The 17,222-nt window shown below is 41.0% G+C and overlaps 1 protein-coding gene across 11 annotated transcripts in view; it reads right to left on the bottom strand.

Annotated features, from left to right (window-relative positions):
• The window catches only part of nrxn3a (neurexin 3a), a 735,897-nt gene that overhangs the window by 260,831 nt on the left and 457,844 nt on the right, over nucleotides 1-17,222 (bottom strand). For all 11 annotated transcript variants that reach the window (XR_007450902.1, XR_007450903.1, XM_049596227.1 and 8 more), the window contains 3 exons: nucleotides 13,704-13,823; nucleotides 13,291-13,411; nucleotides 7,241-7,501 (listed from right to left, as the gene is read on the bottom strand). Coding sequence is in view for 9 of the 11 variants with exons in the window: in XM_049596227.1 (XP_049452184.1) it covers nucleotides 7,241-7,501; nucleotides 13,291-13,411; nucleotides 13,704-13,823 (502 nt within the window). In the remaining 2 variants the exon portion in view is untranslated. The remainder of the gene's footprint in view (nucleotides 1-7,240; nucleotides 7,502-13,290; nucleotides 13,412-13,703; nucleotides 13,824-17,222) is intronic.

The raw sequence follows: 17,222 nt of genomic DNA, 5'->3' as shown, positions 1-17,222 counted from the left end.
ATCTGATGACATAGTTTCTCTTGATGGCATTGCTCTGGCCTCTAGCACTACCTCGGAGTAATATTTGATCAAGATTTGTCTTTTAATTCTCATTTAAAACAAACCTCACGGACTGCATTTTTTTCATCTGTGTAATATTGCGAAAATTAGGCCTATCCTGACCCGAAAAGATGCAGAAAAATTGGTCCACGCTTTTGTTACCTCTAGGCTGGATTACTGTAACTGTTATCAGGTAGCTCTAGTAAGTCCTTAAAAACTCTCCAGCTAATTCAGAATGCAGCAGCGCATGTACTAACAGGAACTAAGAAACGAGATCATATTTCTCCTGTTTTAGCTTCTCTGCACTGGCTCCCTGTAAAATCCAGAATTGAATTTAAAATCCTACTGTTAACTTATAAAGCTGTAAATGGTCAAGCTCCATCATATCTTAGAGAGCTCATAGTGCCTTATTATCCCACCAGAACACTGTGTTCTGAGAACGCAGGGTTACTCGTGGTCCCTAAAGTCTCCAAAAGTAGATCAGGAGCCAGAGCCTTCAGCTATCAGGCTCCTCTCCTGTGGAATCATCTTCCTGTTACGGTCCGGGAGGCAGACACCATCTTCACATTTAAGACTAGACTTAAGACTTTCCTCTTTGATAAAGCTTATAGTTAGGGCTGGCTCAGGCTTGCCCTGTACCAGCCCCTAGTTAGGCTGACTTAGGCCTAGTCTGCCGGAGGACCCCCCTATAATACACCGGGCACCTTCTCTTCTTCTTCTTCTTCTTCTTCTCTCTCTCTCTCTCTCTCTCTCTCTCTCTCTCGTATTCTATTACTGCATCTTGCTAACTCGGCCATTCTGGATGTCACTAACTTCTAGCTTCTTCTCCAGAGCCTTTGTGCTCCACTGTCTCTCAGATTAAATCATATCGCAGCGGTGCCTGGACAGCCTGACGTGTGTGGTTGTGCTGCTGCCGTGGTCCTGCCAGATGCCTCCTGCTGCTGCTGCTGCCGCTGCCATCATTAGTCATTAGTCAAACTTCTACTGTTATTATACACGACTATTGTCACACATGTATACTGCCAGATATTAATACATACTTTCAACATATTGTACCACAGTAGCCAGAACTATAACTATAATATTATTACTTTCAATAATGTTGTTGTAAGCTACTGTCATTACCTGCATCTCTCTCTCTCTCTCTCTCTCTCTCTCTCTCTCTCTCATTGTGTCATGTGGATTACTGTTAATTTGTTATGCTGATCTGTTCTGTACGACATCTATTGCACATCTGTCCGTCCTGGAAGAGGGATCCCTCCTCAGTTGCTCTTCCTGAGGTTTCTATCGTTTTTTTTTTTCCCTGTTAAAGGGGTTTTTTGGGGAGTTTTTCCTTATCCGCTGCGAGGGTCATAAGGACAGAGGGATGTCGTATGCTGTAAAGCCCTGTGAGGCAAATTGTGATTTGTGATATTGGGCTGTATAAATAAAATTGATTGATTGATTGATTGAGTTTACATATGGCACTTCAAATGTAGCTCCTGCCATCTGCTGACGCTTTTAGGTGACTACAACAACATGTCGGCTGGCACATATTTTTATACAGTCTATGGAACAGACACAGTTCTTTTACAGTCTTTATAGTTTTTATACAGTCTATGGAACAGACACAGTTCTGGCAATGACTCAAATAATAGTCAAAGTAATAAAAACAGGTCAAGAATAACCCGATGACAGCACACACGCCGTGAAAGACGACCGGGGATAATTGGTGAGTACCAGCGTGTAGCGTGTATCAGGCATAATGCAAGTCCTGAGTCTGAAATATGTCTGTCAGCGAGTCCTACTCCACCTATTTAGACAACAGCAGCATTTCTCTGACCACGTAGTGAGCCACAAGCTCCGTGGCTTCTTTCAGACTGATAGGTTTAATGTTATCTCCGTTATTAGAACCAAACGACAGCCATTGCTGTTTTGGAGCTGAAGGACCAGCGTTCTAAAAGTAACGGAAGTAACTGATGTCTTGTTTGAAATGTACTTAAGTATTTGATTACTCAAACAGCAAACTAACGCATTACATTACTCATTAATGCAAAAAGTAATCAAAGTACTCCCAACTCTGGTTATAAGTAACATGAACATATCTTTATTTAGTTACTTTATCCAACATCTGTTGTCAGACTGATCACCCTACACCTGTTACAGGATCACTGAAAGGGTACAACAGATTCAGAGACATTTGTAAGGGCACAACATACTGACAAGGTTTGTCACATCTTTTTCTTGGTCAATGTCAGTGAAACCAATGGGGACAGTGCTTTACAAAACAGTGTACTTTTAGCAGAGAACTCCAGTGACTCTTTCAATGTGTGTCCTAAGAGATGCTAAGCATCTGCTGTTCTCAAAAGGATCTCCCTGTTTCTTGCCACAAGTGAATGCTGGAATCTTTAATTCAGCTTGGTAACACTGTACAGAGTCTGCCAAAACTAGGTCTCCTGGGAGCAAATGAGACAAAAAAATACTTTGATCTGTGATGGCATTATCATTCGTGCCGCCTCCCCAGCAATTAGAAATGAAACAAATGGACCCTTGTGGGCAAATGGCAATTAAATATTTCATTGTATGGTATGACTTGTATGTTGAATAACATTGAGCACTGGCTAACAAGTTGCTAAGTTTCTCAATAAATATTTCAAAGCAAACTGTCTTTTCAAACGTACTGTTCCTAAATGCATATGGAAGAGATTTGCTTAATGATTCCCTGTCAGGCCATATAACTAGACTTGGCACTAGTCCACAATACATGACATTAATACAGTGTTTGAAAAGCTTTGAAACAGTGGTCGAATCAACACCAAAATAATAAGCCAAAAGGTCAAAAGACAAATTCATTCTCAGCTTAATTAAAGCCAGCATATACTGCTGAAATAGTGTTAGGCCAGACTTGTGTTTTAGATAGGGAGCTGCAAAACTTAAAACTGTCATCAGCAGTGAATATGTTGGTAAACCAGTGAGAATATTAACCTTTTTAGTGCTGTTTTGTAGACTTAATCTCATTTAGTCCAGTTCTATTCATTTTCTCTTTCAGTAACATATTTTCAGTCCTCAGAGCTTGGCATTCCATCTTAAAGGGCCAGTGTGTAAAATGGGCTGAAAACAGTGACATCAGTGGTCAAATTCTAGATTGCAGGGCTCACTCGCTCACCCCTCCCGTCGGGTAAATGACGGTGGTCTCGTAGGGAGAAAAAGCCTTGCGCACGAGTTTTTCAGGAGTAGGTCTATCTAGTGACGAGGTGAATAGTTATTTAGAAATCTGAACCATGTTACCATATTGTAATGAATCCCTCACGAGCAGGAGACCAGAGGAGCGTTCGGGAAAAAGGCCAGTTTATTTGAGCACTCCAAAAACTCCAGTAACACTCCAGGGTGTAAAAGACTCCATCCCAAACTCTGACTCTTCTGGCGTAACAGACACACTTCATACACACATACAATTCAATTCAATTTCAATTTTATTTATACAGCCCAATATCACAAATCACAATTTGCCTCACAGGGCTTTACAGCATATGACATCCCTCTGTCCTTATGACCCTCGCAGCGGATAAGGAAAAACTCCCCCAAAAAAACCCTTTAACGGGGAAAAAAAACGGTAGAAACCTCATACTCGTTTACCATACCAAGTGGGGACCCCCCTCCCTTCTCTGCTCCGCCAATCTCCAGCCCGCACACTGACTGACAGCGTAGCCGGTAAACAGAGCTCAGCTGCTTATTTAGCCTAGCAATGTCTCCGGACTATAGTAGCTGCAATGGATGACTTTGAACGTGATTTTGAAGAGTTTCTTGTAGCGGACACAGACCCAGAGCCATACCTGTTTGAGCCGGAGCATACAGACGAGGAACTCCATGTGTTTGATGCTGAGAGGACGAGAAGAGAGGCTGAATGCACTGAATGGGATTCGGTGCTACTGCTGCCATCGTTGGGGAGATATATCATCAGGAGGAAAAGCACCGCAGAGAGTGCATCACAAGGAGTGAAGTTGCGTCTTCTTTTCCTCGCAGATGACGGTTCGGGTTCATTCTCTTCTGTTGCGTGGTAAGTGTGGTCCATTCGCAAACTTTATAACTAAAAAAACTTTTCACTACTCTCCATTGACGATCTACTAACACTCTCTGCTGTTTCCTCCTCCTTCTTCCATCCTTCGTTGTCTTCGTTGGTTTATTTATACACACGAAACGCGTTCTCTTGCTGGCTGATTGTCCGCTCGGTCTGCCATACATACATGGCAGCGCAAGATGGCGACCTCTCTAAAGCAAGGCCCTTGCTATTAATATATGTAAAAGCATAATTATAAGGCTACGAAAACCAAACAAATTTTATTTTGTAGTGATTATACACTTGTATAAACTTATTAATGGGTAGAATATTCAGATTCAGATTCAGATTGACAATAAACCATGCCAAATATTACACACTGGCCCTTTAAGAGATTTAATATGTTTCTTACAGTTTTCAGTGGAACATGGTGGAGTTGCTGGACCATCATTATCATAAGGAATGGGCTGGAAATCATTTTCAAGTTCTTTCTGGGTTGATTCCTCTGCAGGAGCTTTTACTGTGAGATGATCTGCTGTAGGATGCTTGCTGCTGTCTTGAGGACAGGATGTTGGAGGGGTTACTGGGGCAGCTGATGGTGTTTCTGCTTGCTCTCTTCTTTGGACTTCTTCTTCTTCTGTTGAATACATCTAACTACATCCTCCTACTCTTCTCTGGAGATGGCACATGTTTGAAGATGGATGGGATGTACTCAGGTGACAAAGGGTTATCACTCTTTTTCCCTGAAACATTATGCAAATACACATGTAACAGGTTTAGTACATGTTTAATAGATGTTTCAAAGTCTGACTCTTAACATGAATCTCATTGTTAGAAACTATTACATGATCGTATCTTCCTTGTCGTAAACAGTAACAGATATGCAGACAGCACACTAACAATTAACAACTCTACTAATAAGATAAGATAAGATAAGATAAGATAAGATGAGATATATTTTTATTGCCCCCTGTAGGGAAATTTGTTTTGACCTCTTGTCTGTTCTGCAGCTTCACAAGTAAATAAATATAATAAAAATATACATCTAATACATTCACTTATACAACATATACACACACATATGCACATTTGCTTCCCTCCTGCTAACAATGACAGAATCTAGTGATATATTGCACGATCCCCATGGCAAAACAATGACACGTCATATCAGCAGCCTTAAATATAACTGTAATAAAATAATGAAAGTAATTTTCTTATCCCACATTTGTTTCGTGTTGCTCATTGAGCGAGCAACATCCCTTTACTAGCTCGGCAAAATCCATGCCATAATTCAAAGATCAGACTTGCCTTTTATGAAAATTAAACAGTTAGAAATCGTAATAAAAGCATGTAAAATAAACATTAAAGTTAGTGAGCATCGGATTCTGTACCTGATATGTAGTGATAACTACACAAACAGAATCCGTTGCCTGTGGGCTCCAACTGCTCTATTTTCTTCTGCTCGCTTCGGGCACGTTTTATGGCAGTAATCCACCTCCGCCATCTTTCGGGATCTTTCGGGACTTGATAAAACGATCTCCCCTTCGTGTGTCAACAGTTCTGACACCCTGGGACTCAACAGTTGTGCACCATGTTCACTTTTATATGAATACAGCCTGGAGAAGAGACTGTTGATTTCGACTGTTGCATGCCAGGATTGCGTGATGTCAGCTACCCAAGCTCTATAGATCAATGTCTCACTGTAGACTAATTAACAGACATTAAACAGAGGAGCAGTACTGTGTCTCTCTTTGTGTTGATGGAGAAACTGTGAGTGAGTGTGTGGGGCAGAGCGATGCAGAGAGTGTGAGAGAGGAGAGATGAACACTGATATGCATTTTGTAACGAAACTTGACCCTATATCGATACAAACGGTTTTGTCTAAATCTATATCTTGCTTGAAAATATATTGATATATTGTAAAAGATCAATATACCGCCCAGCCCTACTATGAGAGTGGCAAGAGTGAACCAAAACAGTAAAGTTGCAGACAGTGAGCAATGAACAATGAGCTGAAACTTATTACAAAGCTCTGTAAAGCCGAGAGGAGCTGCAGATTCAGCGTATCATTTTCTGTAGGTTTGTCATTATGAGCAACTCTTTTCAGGTTGCCATTAGATACACTGAAATTATGAAAATATTGGTTAAACTTTGGTAAAAAATAATTTGGTTTTCTCTGCAAACTGAAGTACATCATAATGAAACTGACAGAAATACTTTTCTACAATTCAGTAATTATCATACACCAGCACCAGGAGGATTAGACACATTTGTAACTAATTATAAGACAATCATCTAAATAAGGTACACCAAATTCAGTGGTCTGATTTGCCAAAACCTAGCTCTGATTATTCAGTGAAGTCAGATTTGCCTAAGAGGCCTTCTCATTTTCTGTCAAAAATTCCCAGTGGAAATTTTCCTTGTCCTAAAAGTATGTACTGCTATTCTATGATCAAGAGTAATCACTTTACTCATACTAAATCTGCTGCTGACATTTTGAGCCAGAATCACATGCAACACTACATTTGTGGTTTACTTTTTAAAATGGTCATGTAATTTGTATCATTTGAATACAAAACCAGAGTTAGACGGTGAACGTAATCACGAATACAGGCACTTCAACAGGAATAACCACAGACTGAGTGACCTTCATCACATCGGCACTGAGGCCATGAAGATGCCACGGAGGGGTAGCTAAAGAGACAAAATCCTTGTCCAAAGGGAGACATACTGGACACATTTTCTTAATACCCTCATCCCTAATGGGAGATTTCATTTGCTTGTTCTTTATAGAGTGAATATTTTTAATGAAGTGAATATATTTGTGTTCTTTATGTACTGGATGTATTTGTGTTGTTACATGTGTGATGCTCTAATCTATAATCGTATGTGCCATGAAAAATAGTGGCTGCTCCTGCTGGAATGCATTTGTTATGTTGGTGGTTACGTATCATTAACCCCTGTTTATGGCATTGCCAGAGTAGATGCTGAAGAAGGGCGTCTTGCCTGAAACATCCATGTGACAATAATAAAAATTCAAATTGGAGTGCTGTCTTGATCTTTATTTTATTATAATTTGGTAAACAAATAATGCTACTACTAAATCTTTATGGTTCCAATGTGCAAAAGGTTAACAATCAAGCAGTCCTTTAAAATAATACTTACCCTTTAACCAGTTCTACAGCGATAAAATCATTGCCATCTCCAGAGTTGAAGATTATGAAGCCATCTGGGGAGGTGGTCTTGAATTGGAAGAAGAGGTGCATGGATGTGTAGGCCTGTAGGGTGGCCAGGCTCAGATAGCTGCTTTTGGATTTGAAGGTGACAGGGTCGGCAATAATTGAACGAATCCCAAAGCGGGCATTGAGCTCGCAATAATCAATGTCACCATTCTTGCACAGGTCGATGTAGAGCATGCCGTTAAATCTGAGGACAGGATGGGAACAGGCACGTGAAATGATTGTCTTAAAAATATATTTTAGCAACTAGGGGGCAGAAGAACTTAAACTAGTGAAAACACTACCTGACAAATCATGTCTTTCAAATATAGAATTTTAATATTTGAATGCACACATTCAGCTAACACAGAGCAATATTAGCAATAATTTTAGCATTAATTATCTTGTGTTTATGTCCACCAGAAAAACATGAGTCCAGCATTAACTTTACTCTTTGGTCTGGTCTCTGCCAACTCCAGAGAAAATCATCTGTTCCCCTTACCTAAAAGAGGTGATAGCATTCTATAGAGCTATAAAACTTGTCATTTAATTTATTGCTAATATTAAACAATTATTATTGAAATGTTTAATATATATATACAGTACAGGCCAAAAGTTTGGACACACCTTCTCATTCAATGCGTTTTCTTTATTTTCATGACTATTTACATTGTAGATTCTCACTGAAGGCATCAAAACTATGAATGAACACATGTGGAGTTATGTACTTAACAAAAAAGGTGAAATAACTGAAAACATGTTTTATATTCTAGTTTCTTCAAAATAGCCACCCTTTGCTCTGATTACTGCTTTGCACACTCTTGGCATTCTCTCCATGAGCTTCAAGAGGTAGTCACCTGAAATGGTTTTCCAACAGTCTTGAAGGAGTTCCCAGAGGTGTTTAGCACTTGTTGGCCCCTTTGCCTTCACTCTGCGGTCCAGCTCACCCCAAACCATCTCGATTGGGTTCAGGTCCGGTGACTGTGGAGGCCAGGTCATCTGCCGCAGCACTCCATCACTCTCCTTCTTGGTCAAATAGCCCTTACACAGCCTGGAGGTGTGTTTGGGGTCATTGTCCTGTTGAAAAATAAATGATCGTCCAACTAAACGCAAACCGGATGGGATGGCATGTTGCTGCAGGATGCTGTGGTAGCCATGCTGGTTCAGTGTGCCTTCAATTTTGAATAAATCCCCAACAGTGTCACCAGCAAAACACCCCCACACCATCACACCTCCTCCTCCATGCTTCACAGTGGGAACCAGGCATGTGCAATCCATCCGTTCACCTTTTCTGCGTCTCACAAAGACACGGCGGTTGGAACCAAAGATCTCAAATTTGGACTCATCAGACCAAAGCACAGATTTCCACTGGTCTAATGTCCATTCCTTGTGTTTCTTGGCCCAAACAAACCTCTTCTGCTTGTTGCCTCTCCTTAGCAGTGGTTTCCTAGCAGCTATTTGACCATGAAGGCCTGATTCGCGCAGTCTCCTCTTAACAGTTGTTCTAGAGATGGGTCTGCTGCTAGAACTCTGTGTGGCATTCATCTGGTCTCTGATCTGAGCTGCTGTTAACTTGCCATTTCTGAGGCTGGTGACTCGGATGAACTTATCCTCAGAAGCAGAGGTGACTCTTGGTCTTCCTTTCCTGGGCCGGTCCTCATGTGTGCCAGTTTCGTTGTAGCGCTTGATGGTTTTTGCGACTCCACTTGGGGACACATTTAAAGTTTTTGCAATTTTCCGGACTGACTGACCTTCATTTCTTAAAGTAATGATGGCCGCTCGTTTTTCTTTACTTAGCTGATTGGTTCTTGCCATAATATGAATTTTAACAGTTGTCCAATAGGGCTGTCAGCTGTGTATTAACCTGACTTCTGCACAACACAACTGATGGTCCCAACCCCATTGATAAAGCAAGAAATTCCACTAATTAACCCTGATAAGGCACACCTGTGAAGTGGAAACCATTTCAGGTGACTACCTCTTGAAGCTCATGGAGAGAATGCCAAGAGTGTGCAAAGCAGTAATCAGAGCAAAGGGTGGCTATTTTGAAGAAACTAGAATATAAAACATGTTTTCAGTTATTTCACCTTTTTTTGTTAAGTACATAACTCCACATGTGTTCATTCATAGTTTTGATGCCTTCAGTGAGAATCTACAATGTAAATAGTCATGAAAATAAAGAAAACGCATTGAATGTGTGTCCAAACTTTTGGCCTGTACTGCATATATATATATATATATATATATATTTATATACACTGATCAGCCAAAACATCAAAACCACTGACAGGTGAAGTGATTAACTTTGATTATTTTGTTCCAGACAGTGCTGGGACTGCTGGGAAACCTTTGGTTGTGGCATTCATGTGGATACCACCTGACATGTTCCACCCACTCAAACACTGTTGCAGACCAAGTACCAGTATCCAAGGTGTGGCCTCCTTGGATCAGACTTGGTCAGACTGTCGAGACATGGACACAGGATCTCTAGGAGTGTCCTGCGTTGTCTGGCACTAGTGTGTTGACGGCAGATCCATTTAGTCCACTGGGTTTGAGGTAATGGGATAATGGGTAACACTTCATAAGTCAGCCCGCTTTTTAGAGTGTACCTCTCGCCCACTTTCCCGGGAGTTAGAGCATAATTCCTTCCGGTCACTTACCACATACTTTCCCAGGAGTTAGAGTATCCCTCGTGGTCACTTACCACATACTTTCCCAGGAGTTAGTGTATAACTCGTCACTTTATGTAATTTCCCAAAACTTATGGTTTAATTTCCTTATATGAATCTGTATATGTATGAAGTGCATCAAAAACAAATGCTTTTGCCCTTTGCTCATGGCAGTTGATTCAGTCACTTTTATGTAGCCTATGTGTCATCAGGCAATTTCACCCACACTCCAGGGTTTTAAAATTTATGTTTTCTTTACATTCCATTGAATGAGTTTGAATATGAATACGTCAAGATATTGGTCTATACTCTGCAAATTGCCCAATTAACGGGCAGGCTGGAGTACAAAGCAAAATTACCTCTCTCAAGTGCACATCTCTGGAAGTCTTGTAGTGCCATCCGAGGACGAAACACAAACAATACAGTAATGTAATAATATACCCTACATATATCTTAAAATACACAATAATGAGTCATGAAAAGTTATAAAATGTTTTTATTATTTAATTACACAGAAACCACATAGTAAGTGCTGTTCTCACATCTACAGCGTACTTTCCCCAAAACGTACAGGGAAACTAGGCAGTACTTTCCACCTAAGTATGTACTAGCAAAAGAGACTGGGCTGAATTATGAAGTTTGCACTGTTTGCCCATCCTTACTCTGAAAGTGCTAGGTAATTTCCCCAAAACGTACAGGGAAACTTGGCAGTACTTTCCTCCTAAGTATATACTAACAAAAGAGACCGGGCTGGATTATGAAGTGTGCACTGTTTGCCTGTCCTTAGTCTGAAAGTACTGGGTAATTTCCCCAAAACGTACAGGGAAACTAGGCAGTACTTTCAACCTAAATATATACCAACAAAAGAGACCGGGCTGGATTATGAAGTTTGCACTGTTTGCCTGTCCTTAGTCTGTAGCGTGGCACTCAGATGTTAACCCTTTAAAAACAGTTAGTTCAATGCTTCACAAGATAACAATATTACCAGAAAATAATACAAAGATGAATCAAAGTGTCCCTTGCAAAAAATAACAGAGTTCCACTGGTTGTCTTATTCAAGTTCAGTTTTGTTCCTTCTGTTATAAACTGTTCAGTTTAGTTTTAATCCTTTATTGTGACAAATGCACTTTTTAAGTCACAAGTCAAGTGGAAAACGTTGTTGTGATACTACTACCACACTGGAGTGTGATGCTGAAGTGATGGAGATAGAAGAATGGATGGGCTCCTGCGGATAATAGGTGATCTTGATCCAACTCCTTGGGTCAAGGCAGAGATCAGGTTCATGGGTGGCTCGCCATCTCTCTCGTCAGGTAAAATCTCAAATCCACATGTAATTTTCCATAGGATCTCAAAAACCTCACCTGTTTGTCATCTGCTCGTGTCATTCCTGCGCCTATGAGTACAAGCTCCTCGCTGAGAGGTGGGACTTTCTACCTTTAGCCAATGGGAAGTGTGCACCTCTCTGTTTGATCAGTGACAGCTGGTCTAAGCACAGCGACTGTGATTGACACCTTGTTTGATCAATAAGACTATGCAAGAGCGATGTACTTAGATTGACTGGTAAAAACAAACAAACAAACAAACAAACATTCAAGCAACTTGAAGACAACTGAGGGATGATACGGAAATATTGTAAGAAATAAACTCTACTTCTCTGTAAGTAGAAACAAAGGTGTGAATGTTTGTTTGTTTGTTTTTACCTATAATCCAGCCCAGTCTCTTTTGCTAGTACATACTTAGGTGGAAAGTACTGCCTAGTTTCCCTGTATGTTTTGGGGAAATTACCTAGCACTTTCAGAGTAAGGATGGGCAAACGGTGCAAAGTTCATAATCCAGCCCAGTCTCTTTTGCTAGTATATACTTATGTGGAAAGTACTGCCTAGTTTCCCTGTATGTTTTGGGGAAATTACCTAGCACTTTCAGAGTAAGGATGGGCAAACGGTGCAAAGTTCATAATCCAGCCCAGTCTCTTTTGCTAGTATATACTTAGGTGGAAAGTACTGCCTAGTTTCCCTGTAAGTTTTGGTGAAAGTATGCTGTAGATGTGAGAACAGCACTTACCATGTGGTTTCTGTGTAATTAAATAATAAAAACATTTTATAACTTTTCATGACTCATTATTGTGTATTTTAAGATATATGTAGGCTATATCATTACATTACTGTATTGTTTGTGTTTCGTCCTCGGATGGCGCTACAAAACTTCCAGAGATGTGCACTTGAGAGAGGTAAGTTTGCTTTGTACTCCAGCCTGCCCGTTAATTGGGCAATTTGCAGAATATAGACCCAATTCTTGACATATTCATATTCAAACTCATTTAATGGAATGTAAAGAAAACATAAATTGTAAAACCCTGGAGTGTGGGTGAAATTGCCTGATGACACATAGGCTACATAAAAGTGACTGAATCAACTGCCATGAGCAAAGGGCAAAAGCATTTGTTTTTGATGCACTTCATACATATACAGATTCATATAAGGAAATTAAACCATAAGTTTTGGGAAATTAAGTGACGAGTTATACTCTAACTCCTGGGAAAGTATGTGGTAAGTGACCGCGAGGGATACTCTAACTCCCGGGGAAGTATATGCCAAGTGACCGCGTCGTTATACACTAACTCCTGGGAAAGTATGTGGTAAGTGACTGGGAGGAATTATGCTCTAACTCCCGGAAAAGTATGTTCTAAGTGACTGCGAGGGATACTCTAACTCCTTGGAAAGTATGTGGTAAGTGACTGGGAGGAATTATGCTCTAACTCCCCGGAAAGTGCATGTAAGTTCCCAGGAATTATACGCTAACTCCTGGGAAAGTGGGCGAGAGGTACACTCTAAAACTTGGGCTGACTTATTAAGTGTTATTGGATAATGCACCATGCCATATTGCAAACATCACTAAGGAATGGCCCAAGGAATGTGACAAAGACCTCAAACCCAGTGGACTAAATGGATCTGCCGTCAACACACTAGTGCCAGACAACGCAGGACACTCCTAGAGATCCTGTGTCCATGTCTCGACAGTCTGACCAAGTCTGATCCAAGGAGGCCACACCTTGGATACTGGTACTTGGTCTGCAACAGTGTTTGAGTGGATGGAACATGTCAGGTGGTATCCACATAAATGCCAGAACCAAAGGGTTCCCAGCAGAAGAATGCATTGGAACAAAATAATCAAAGTTATTCACTTCACCTGTCAGTGGTTTTATTGTTTATATATATATATATATATATATATATAGTGAGAGAGAGAGAGAGAGAGAGAGAGAGAGAGAGAGAGATACACACACACACACACACACACACACATATTTAAAAAATAAAGTTCTGAGTACCTAAGGCTCTGCAGATGGCCAATAAAGCTGGACGGGATGCTGGAAACAAATCGACGCTCTGTCATGATGCCTGTTTCAATGTTGTGGAACTCCAGGCGAGTATGGTCACCCACCATTTGGCCTGAAGATGGGGAGGGTGGAGGGGATGGGTTGAAAAGAAAGACAAAAAGAAAAAAGAAAAGAGAACACTGTCTGACACTAACACAAAAGGGCTGATTTAAAGAGAAAATTACATTAACAGTATTAGACGGATGTAAACAGTCACTAAAGCTTACATGTCTGCATGCTTTTTATGTTACATACAGATACAATCAATCTCTATGGCAACACACCACAGGGTGGTGTAATACCACTGACAAGGCAACACAAAGCACATTTCTTCAAGCATTAATTGAATTGATGCAGGTAAGTACCTTCTGCTACATCATCGTCAACAGTAAGCTTGTAGGTTTTGCCACGACGCACCACTCGCACTGTATGCCATTCATTATCATTGAGCTTTTGCCCAGCATACAGGGTCTCCGGTCCCTTGCCTGAGAACAATGGTCAATCACAAAGTTAAAGACATCCTGAGCCTACAACCAAACCTTTGTTTCCCACCTGTCAGCCTGGGATCATTGACAGAAATTCTACAGCAACTTAGTAGCTTGAAAATGGCTATAAAGGAACAGTGTGTAAGATTTAGGGGGGACTAGTGGCATCTTGAGTTGAGGATTGCAGAGTGCAACCAGCTGAAACCAGTTAGAATTCCTTAAGTGTTCATTGTTTTGTTTTTTTTGAGGGTGGTGCTAAATTATCTGCAGAGGTTTCTTCCTCCCCAAGAGCAAAACAAAACAAAACAAAACAAAAACAACAATAACAACAACAACAACAACAAAAATGCCCATGTGATTTAAACCTACAAAAACACTGAAAATAGCAGTTTCAAGTTACACACCAGTGTGACATTCCAAACACAGTCACAGAAACAGACAGGCCACTAACCCAGCACCTGCTAATGTGTGCTCACCTATTTTCTCTGATAACTTCAGATCCAGACATTCAGGAGGTTTTTTACCAGTAGTCAAATTATCTGCAGAGGTCTCTTCCCTCCAGTACAAACTGATTTAAATCAGTAAAAAGCAGAATAAAGCAGTTTTATGAATTAAAAAAAAAAGTGTTTGGTTTGTCTGTTCTGGGCTACTGTAGAAACATGGCAATGCAACATGGTGATCTCTGTAGACGGGGACCAGCTCCCTATGAAGATATAAACAGCTCTTTCTGAGGTAACAAAAACACAACGATTCTTATTTTCAGGTGATTATACACTAAAGAAAACAGACTGATTATATTATGTTTCATTTCTGCTAAAATATCCCCCAAAATCCTACACACTGGACGTTTACATTCTGTTTTTAAACTGGTTCTAAAACCCTTTGGGAAACAAACGTTTGGTTTAGTCAGTAAAATACAGAGAGAGAGAGAAAGAGAGAATCTCTAATACTCACAGAACACACCTGCTGCAGAACAAAGTCCTAAATATTTTGAACAGAAAAGGGGTAGCTGATTGCTTTTACTCATCATCGGCTTATAGAAACCTTTTCCTTTCACTTCTTCCCTTTCTTCCCTCCTTTTATCTCTCTCATCTTTTTATTCTGACCATGAAATACAAACCAAAAACACTAAGTAAACTGAGCTACATCAGACACCAATCCAATGTTAATTGTCATTTGCCTGTTTGTAACAACATCTGTTTTCTCGTTTAAGGGGAGGTTTGCTGACAAGTAGGTGTGTAGGTGCAAGTGTAAACGACAATGCATAAATATATTTTAAACTGTAATGAATACATTTAAAAAGGGATGCAAAAGAACTCTGAGGCGAGATATTAACAAGTCCTCCAAACTAAACAACCAAATAAATTGTTTCTCACAGCCCTAAAAACCCATATTGATGATTTGTTTTTTTCACACTTTTACCTATATCTGTTTTTCCTGATCTGACAACTCTGTTGGCAGGGTGGCATTCCTTTCAAAATCAGTACTAATGACCATTTCAGACAAAAAAAGTTGTGACTTTTTCCTCATTTGGCAAGATCTAGTTGGGTTTAGGTACCAAAAACAAAAAAACAAAAACAAAACAAACAAAAAAAAAAAACAAGAGATGCAACAGGGCTTTTATTCCGAGTCCGGTTTTTAATGTAGCACAGCGAAACTTTTTTTTTTTTTTTTTTTTTTTTGGAGTGTCAGAGGAAGAGAGAGAAAAAAAGCCTGCATATCACAACATAGACAAAGAGTAAAGCTACTCTCAGACAGGGGCCATTTCAGTTAATAAACATAAAGAGAAAACAAAAGCCATAGTTTGTGTATCTTTACTTGGCACATGTGTGTGCCAAGTGAAACACCCCCCAGCTACTTGGTTGTACCTCTCAGTGTACACTGTCCCAGCTTGTACCTTTTATCCTGCTACTATGTGCTGGACTGTCTCAGGGGCCTCCTTGCACAGCCTGCACCACAGGTCCTGTCTGCTATAATGGTCCCCTGCCTCTTTGGATCTGGCGCTCAGGGTCTGTTCTTGTGCTGCCATGATCAAGGCCTCTGTCTTGTCCTTCAGGCTGGCCTTTTCTAGCCACTGGATTTCTTGATGTCAGCCACTGCCTCTATCTGCTGATGACACATTCCATGGAGCGGTTTGGTCTTCCATGATATTTCCTCTTCCTCCCCATCACCCTCTGTCTTCTGCTGCCTGAGGCACTCTCTGGCAGGTCATTGCGGGGGATGTATTCTTGGATGGTCCTTGTTTCATTCTGGATCATGGCTCTGACACTTATTAATCATCGCTCCCTCTTTTTGCTGTTCATAAAGTCTCACATGCTGGACTTTGGGTGGAGCTCTCCATGCATTGTGAGGAGCTCTGGTGTCCCGACATCAGCCGCATCCATCTCCACTGTAGCCAGCTCACTATTTCAGCTGGGTACCTGATGACTGGTAGGGTGTACATGATGATGGCTTGGGTCTTTTTCCTCTCATTGAGCTGGCTTCTTAGCACCTGTCTTACCCTCCATAGGTATTTGACTGTGACCTCCTTGCATCCTCATCACGGCTCCTGTACAAAGATTCTTTTCTCACAAACTTATAATGTCAAATATTTTTCAACATTTATATGACCATTCGTAGAGCTGGACATCATTTATACTGTTCTAAACTCTGTTTTTCAGATAATGATTAGCAAGATGGCGGTGCACCTGACTCCCCCCACCCACCTGCTCTTGGATTAAGGACTTTCTCACAAACCGGCCTCAGACAGTGAAACTTGGACCCCACCTCTCCTCCACCCGGACACTGAGTATGAGCTCTCCACAAGAATGTGTGCTGAGCCCACTACTCTACATCCTCTACACCTCTGACTGCAGACCTGCCCACACCAGTAACACCATAGTGAAGTTTGCTGATGACACAACAGTGATGGGGCTGATCTCAGGTGGAGCTGAGTCTGCCTATAGGGACGAGGTCCTGAAATTGTCTGCGTGGTGCTCAGCAAACAACCTGGCCCTGAACACCACAAAGACAAAGGTGATCATCCTGGACTTTAGGAAGCACAGGGCAGATCCGTCCCCCCTCTACATCAATGGCGACTGCGTGGAGAGGGTCAACACCTTCACTCTTCTAGGTACCACAATCTCTGCCGATCTCTCCTGGACTGCAAGCACCACGACTGTCATCAAGAAGTCACAGCAGCGTCTGCACTTCTGCTCAGGAAGAACAATGGGCCTCATTCACCAATATCTTCCTAAGAATCTTCTTAGATTCTTTCTTAAGCTGTTCTTAAGAAGGTTTTTAAGAAAACTCTACGTCAGATTCATCAACGTGTTCTTAAACTGCAGAATTGTTCACAGCTGTGTTCTTAAATTGATGAATCCCATCTCCTTGTAAACTGAGATTGCGTGCCAGGTGAGC

This window comes from Epinephelus fuscoguttatus, linkage group LG14 (assembly GCF_011397635.1).
Source record: "Epinephelus fuscoguttatus linkage group LG14, E.fuscoguttatus.final_Chr_v1".
Taxonomy (NCBI): Eukaryota; Metazoa; Chordata; class Actinopteri; order Perciformes; family Serranidae; genus Epinephelus; species Epinephelus fuscoguttatus.
Note: the sequence above shows the minus strand (reverse complement) of the source record. Positions and strands in the feature narration are given on the sequence as shown.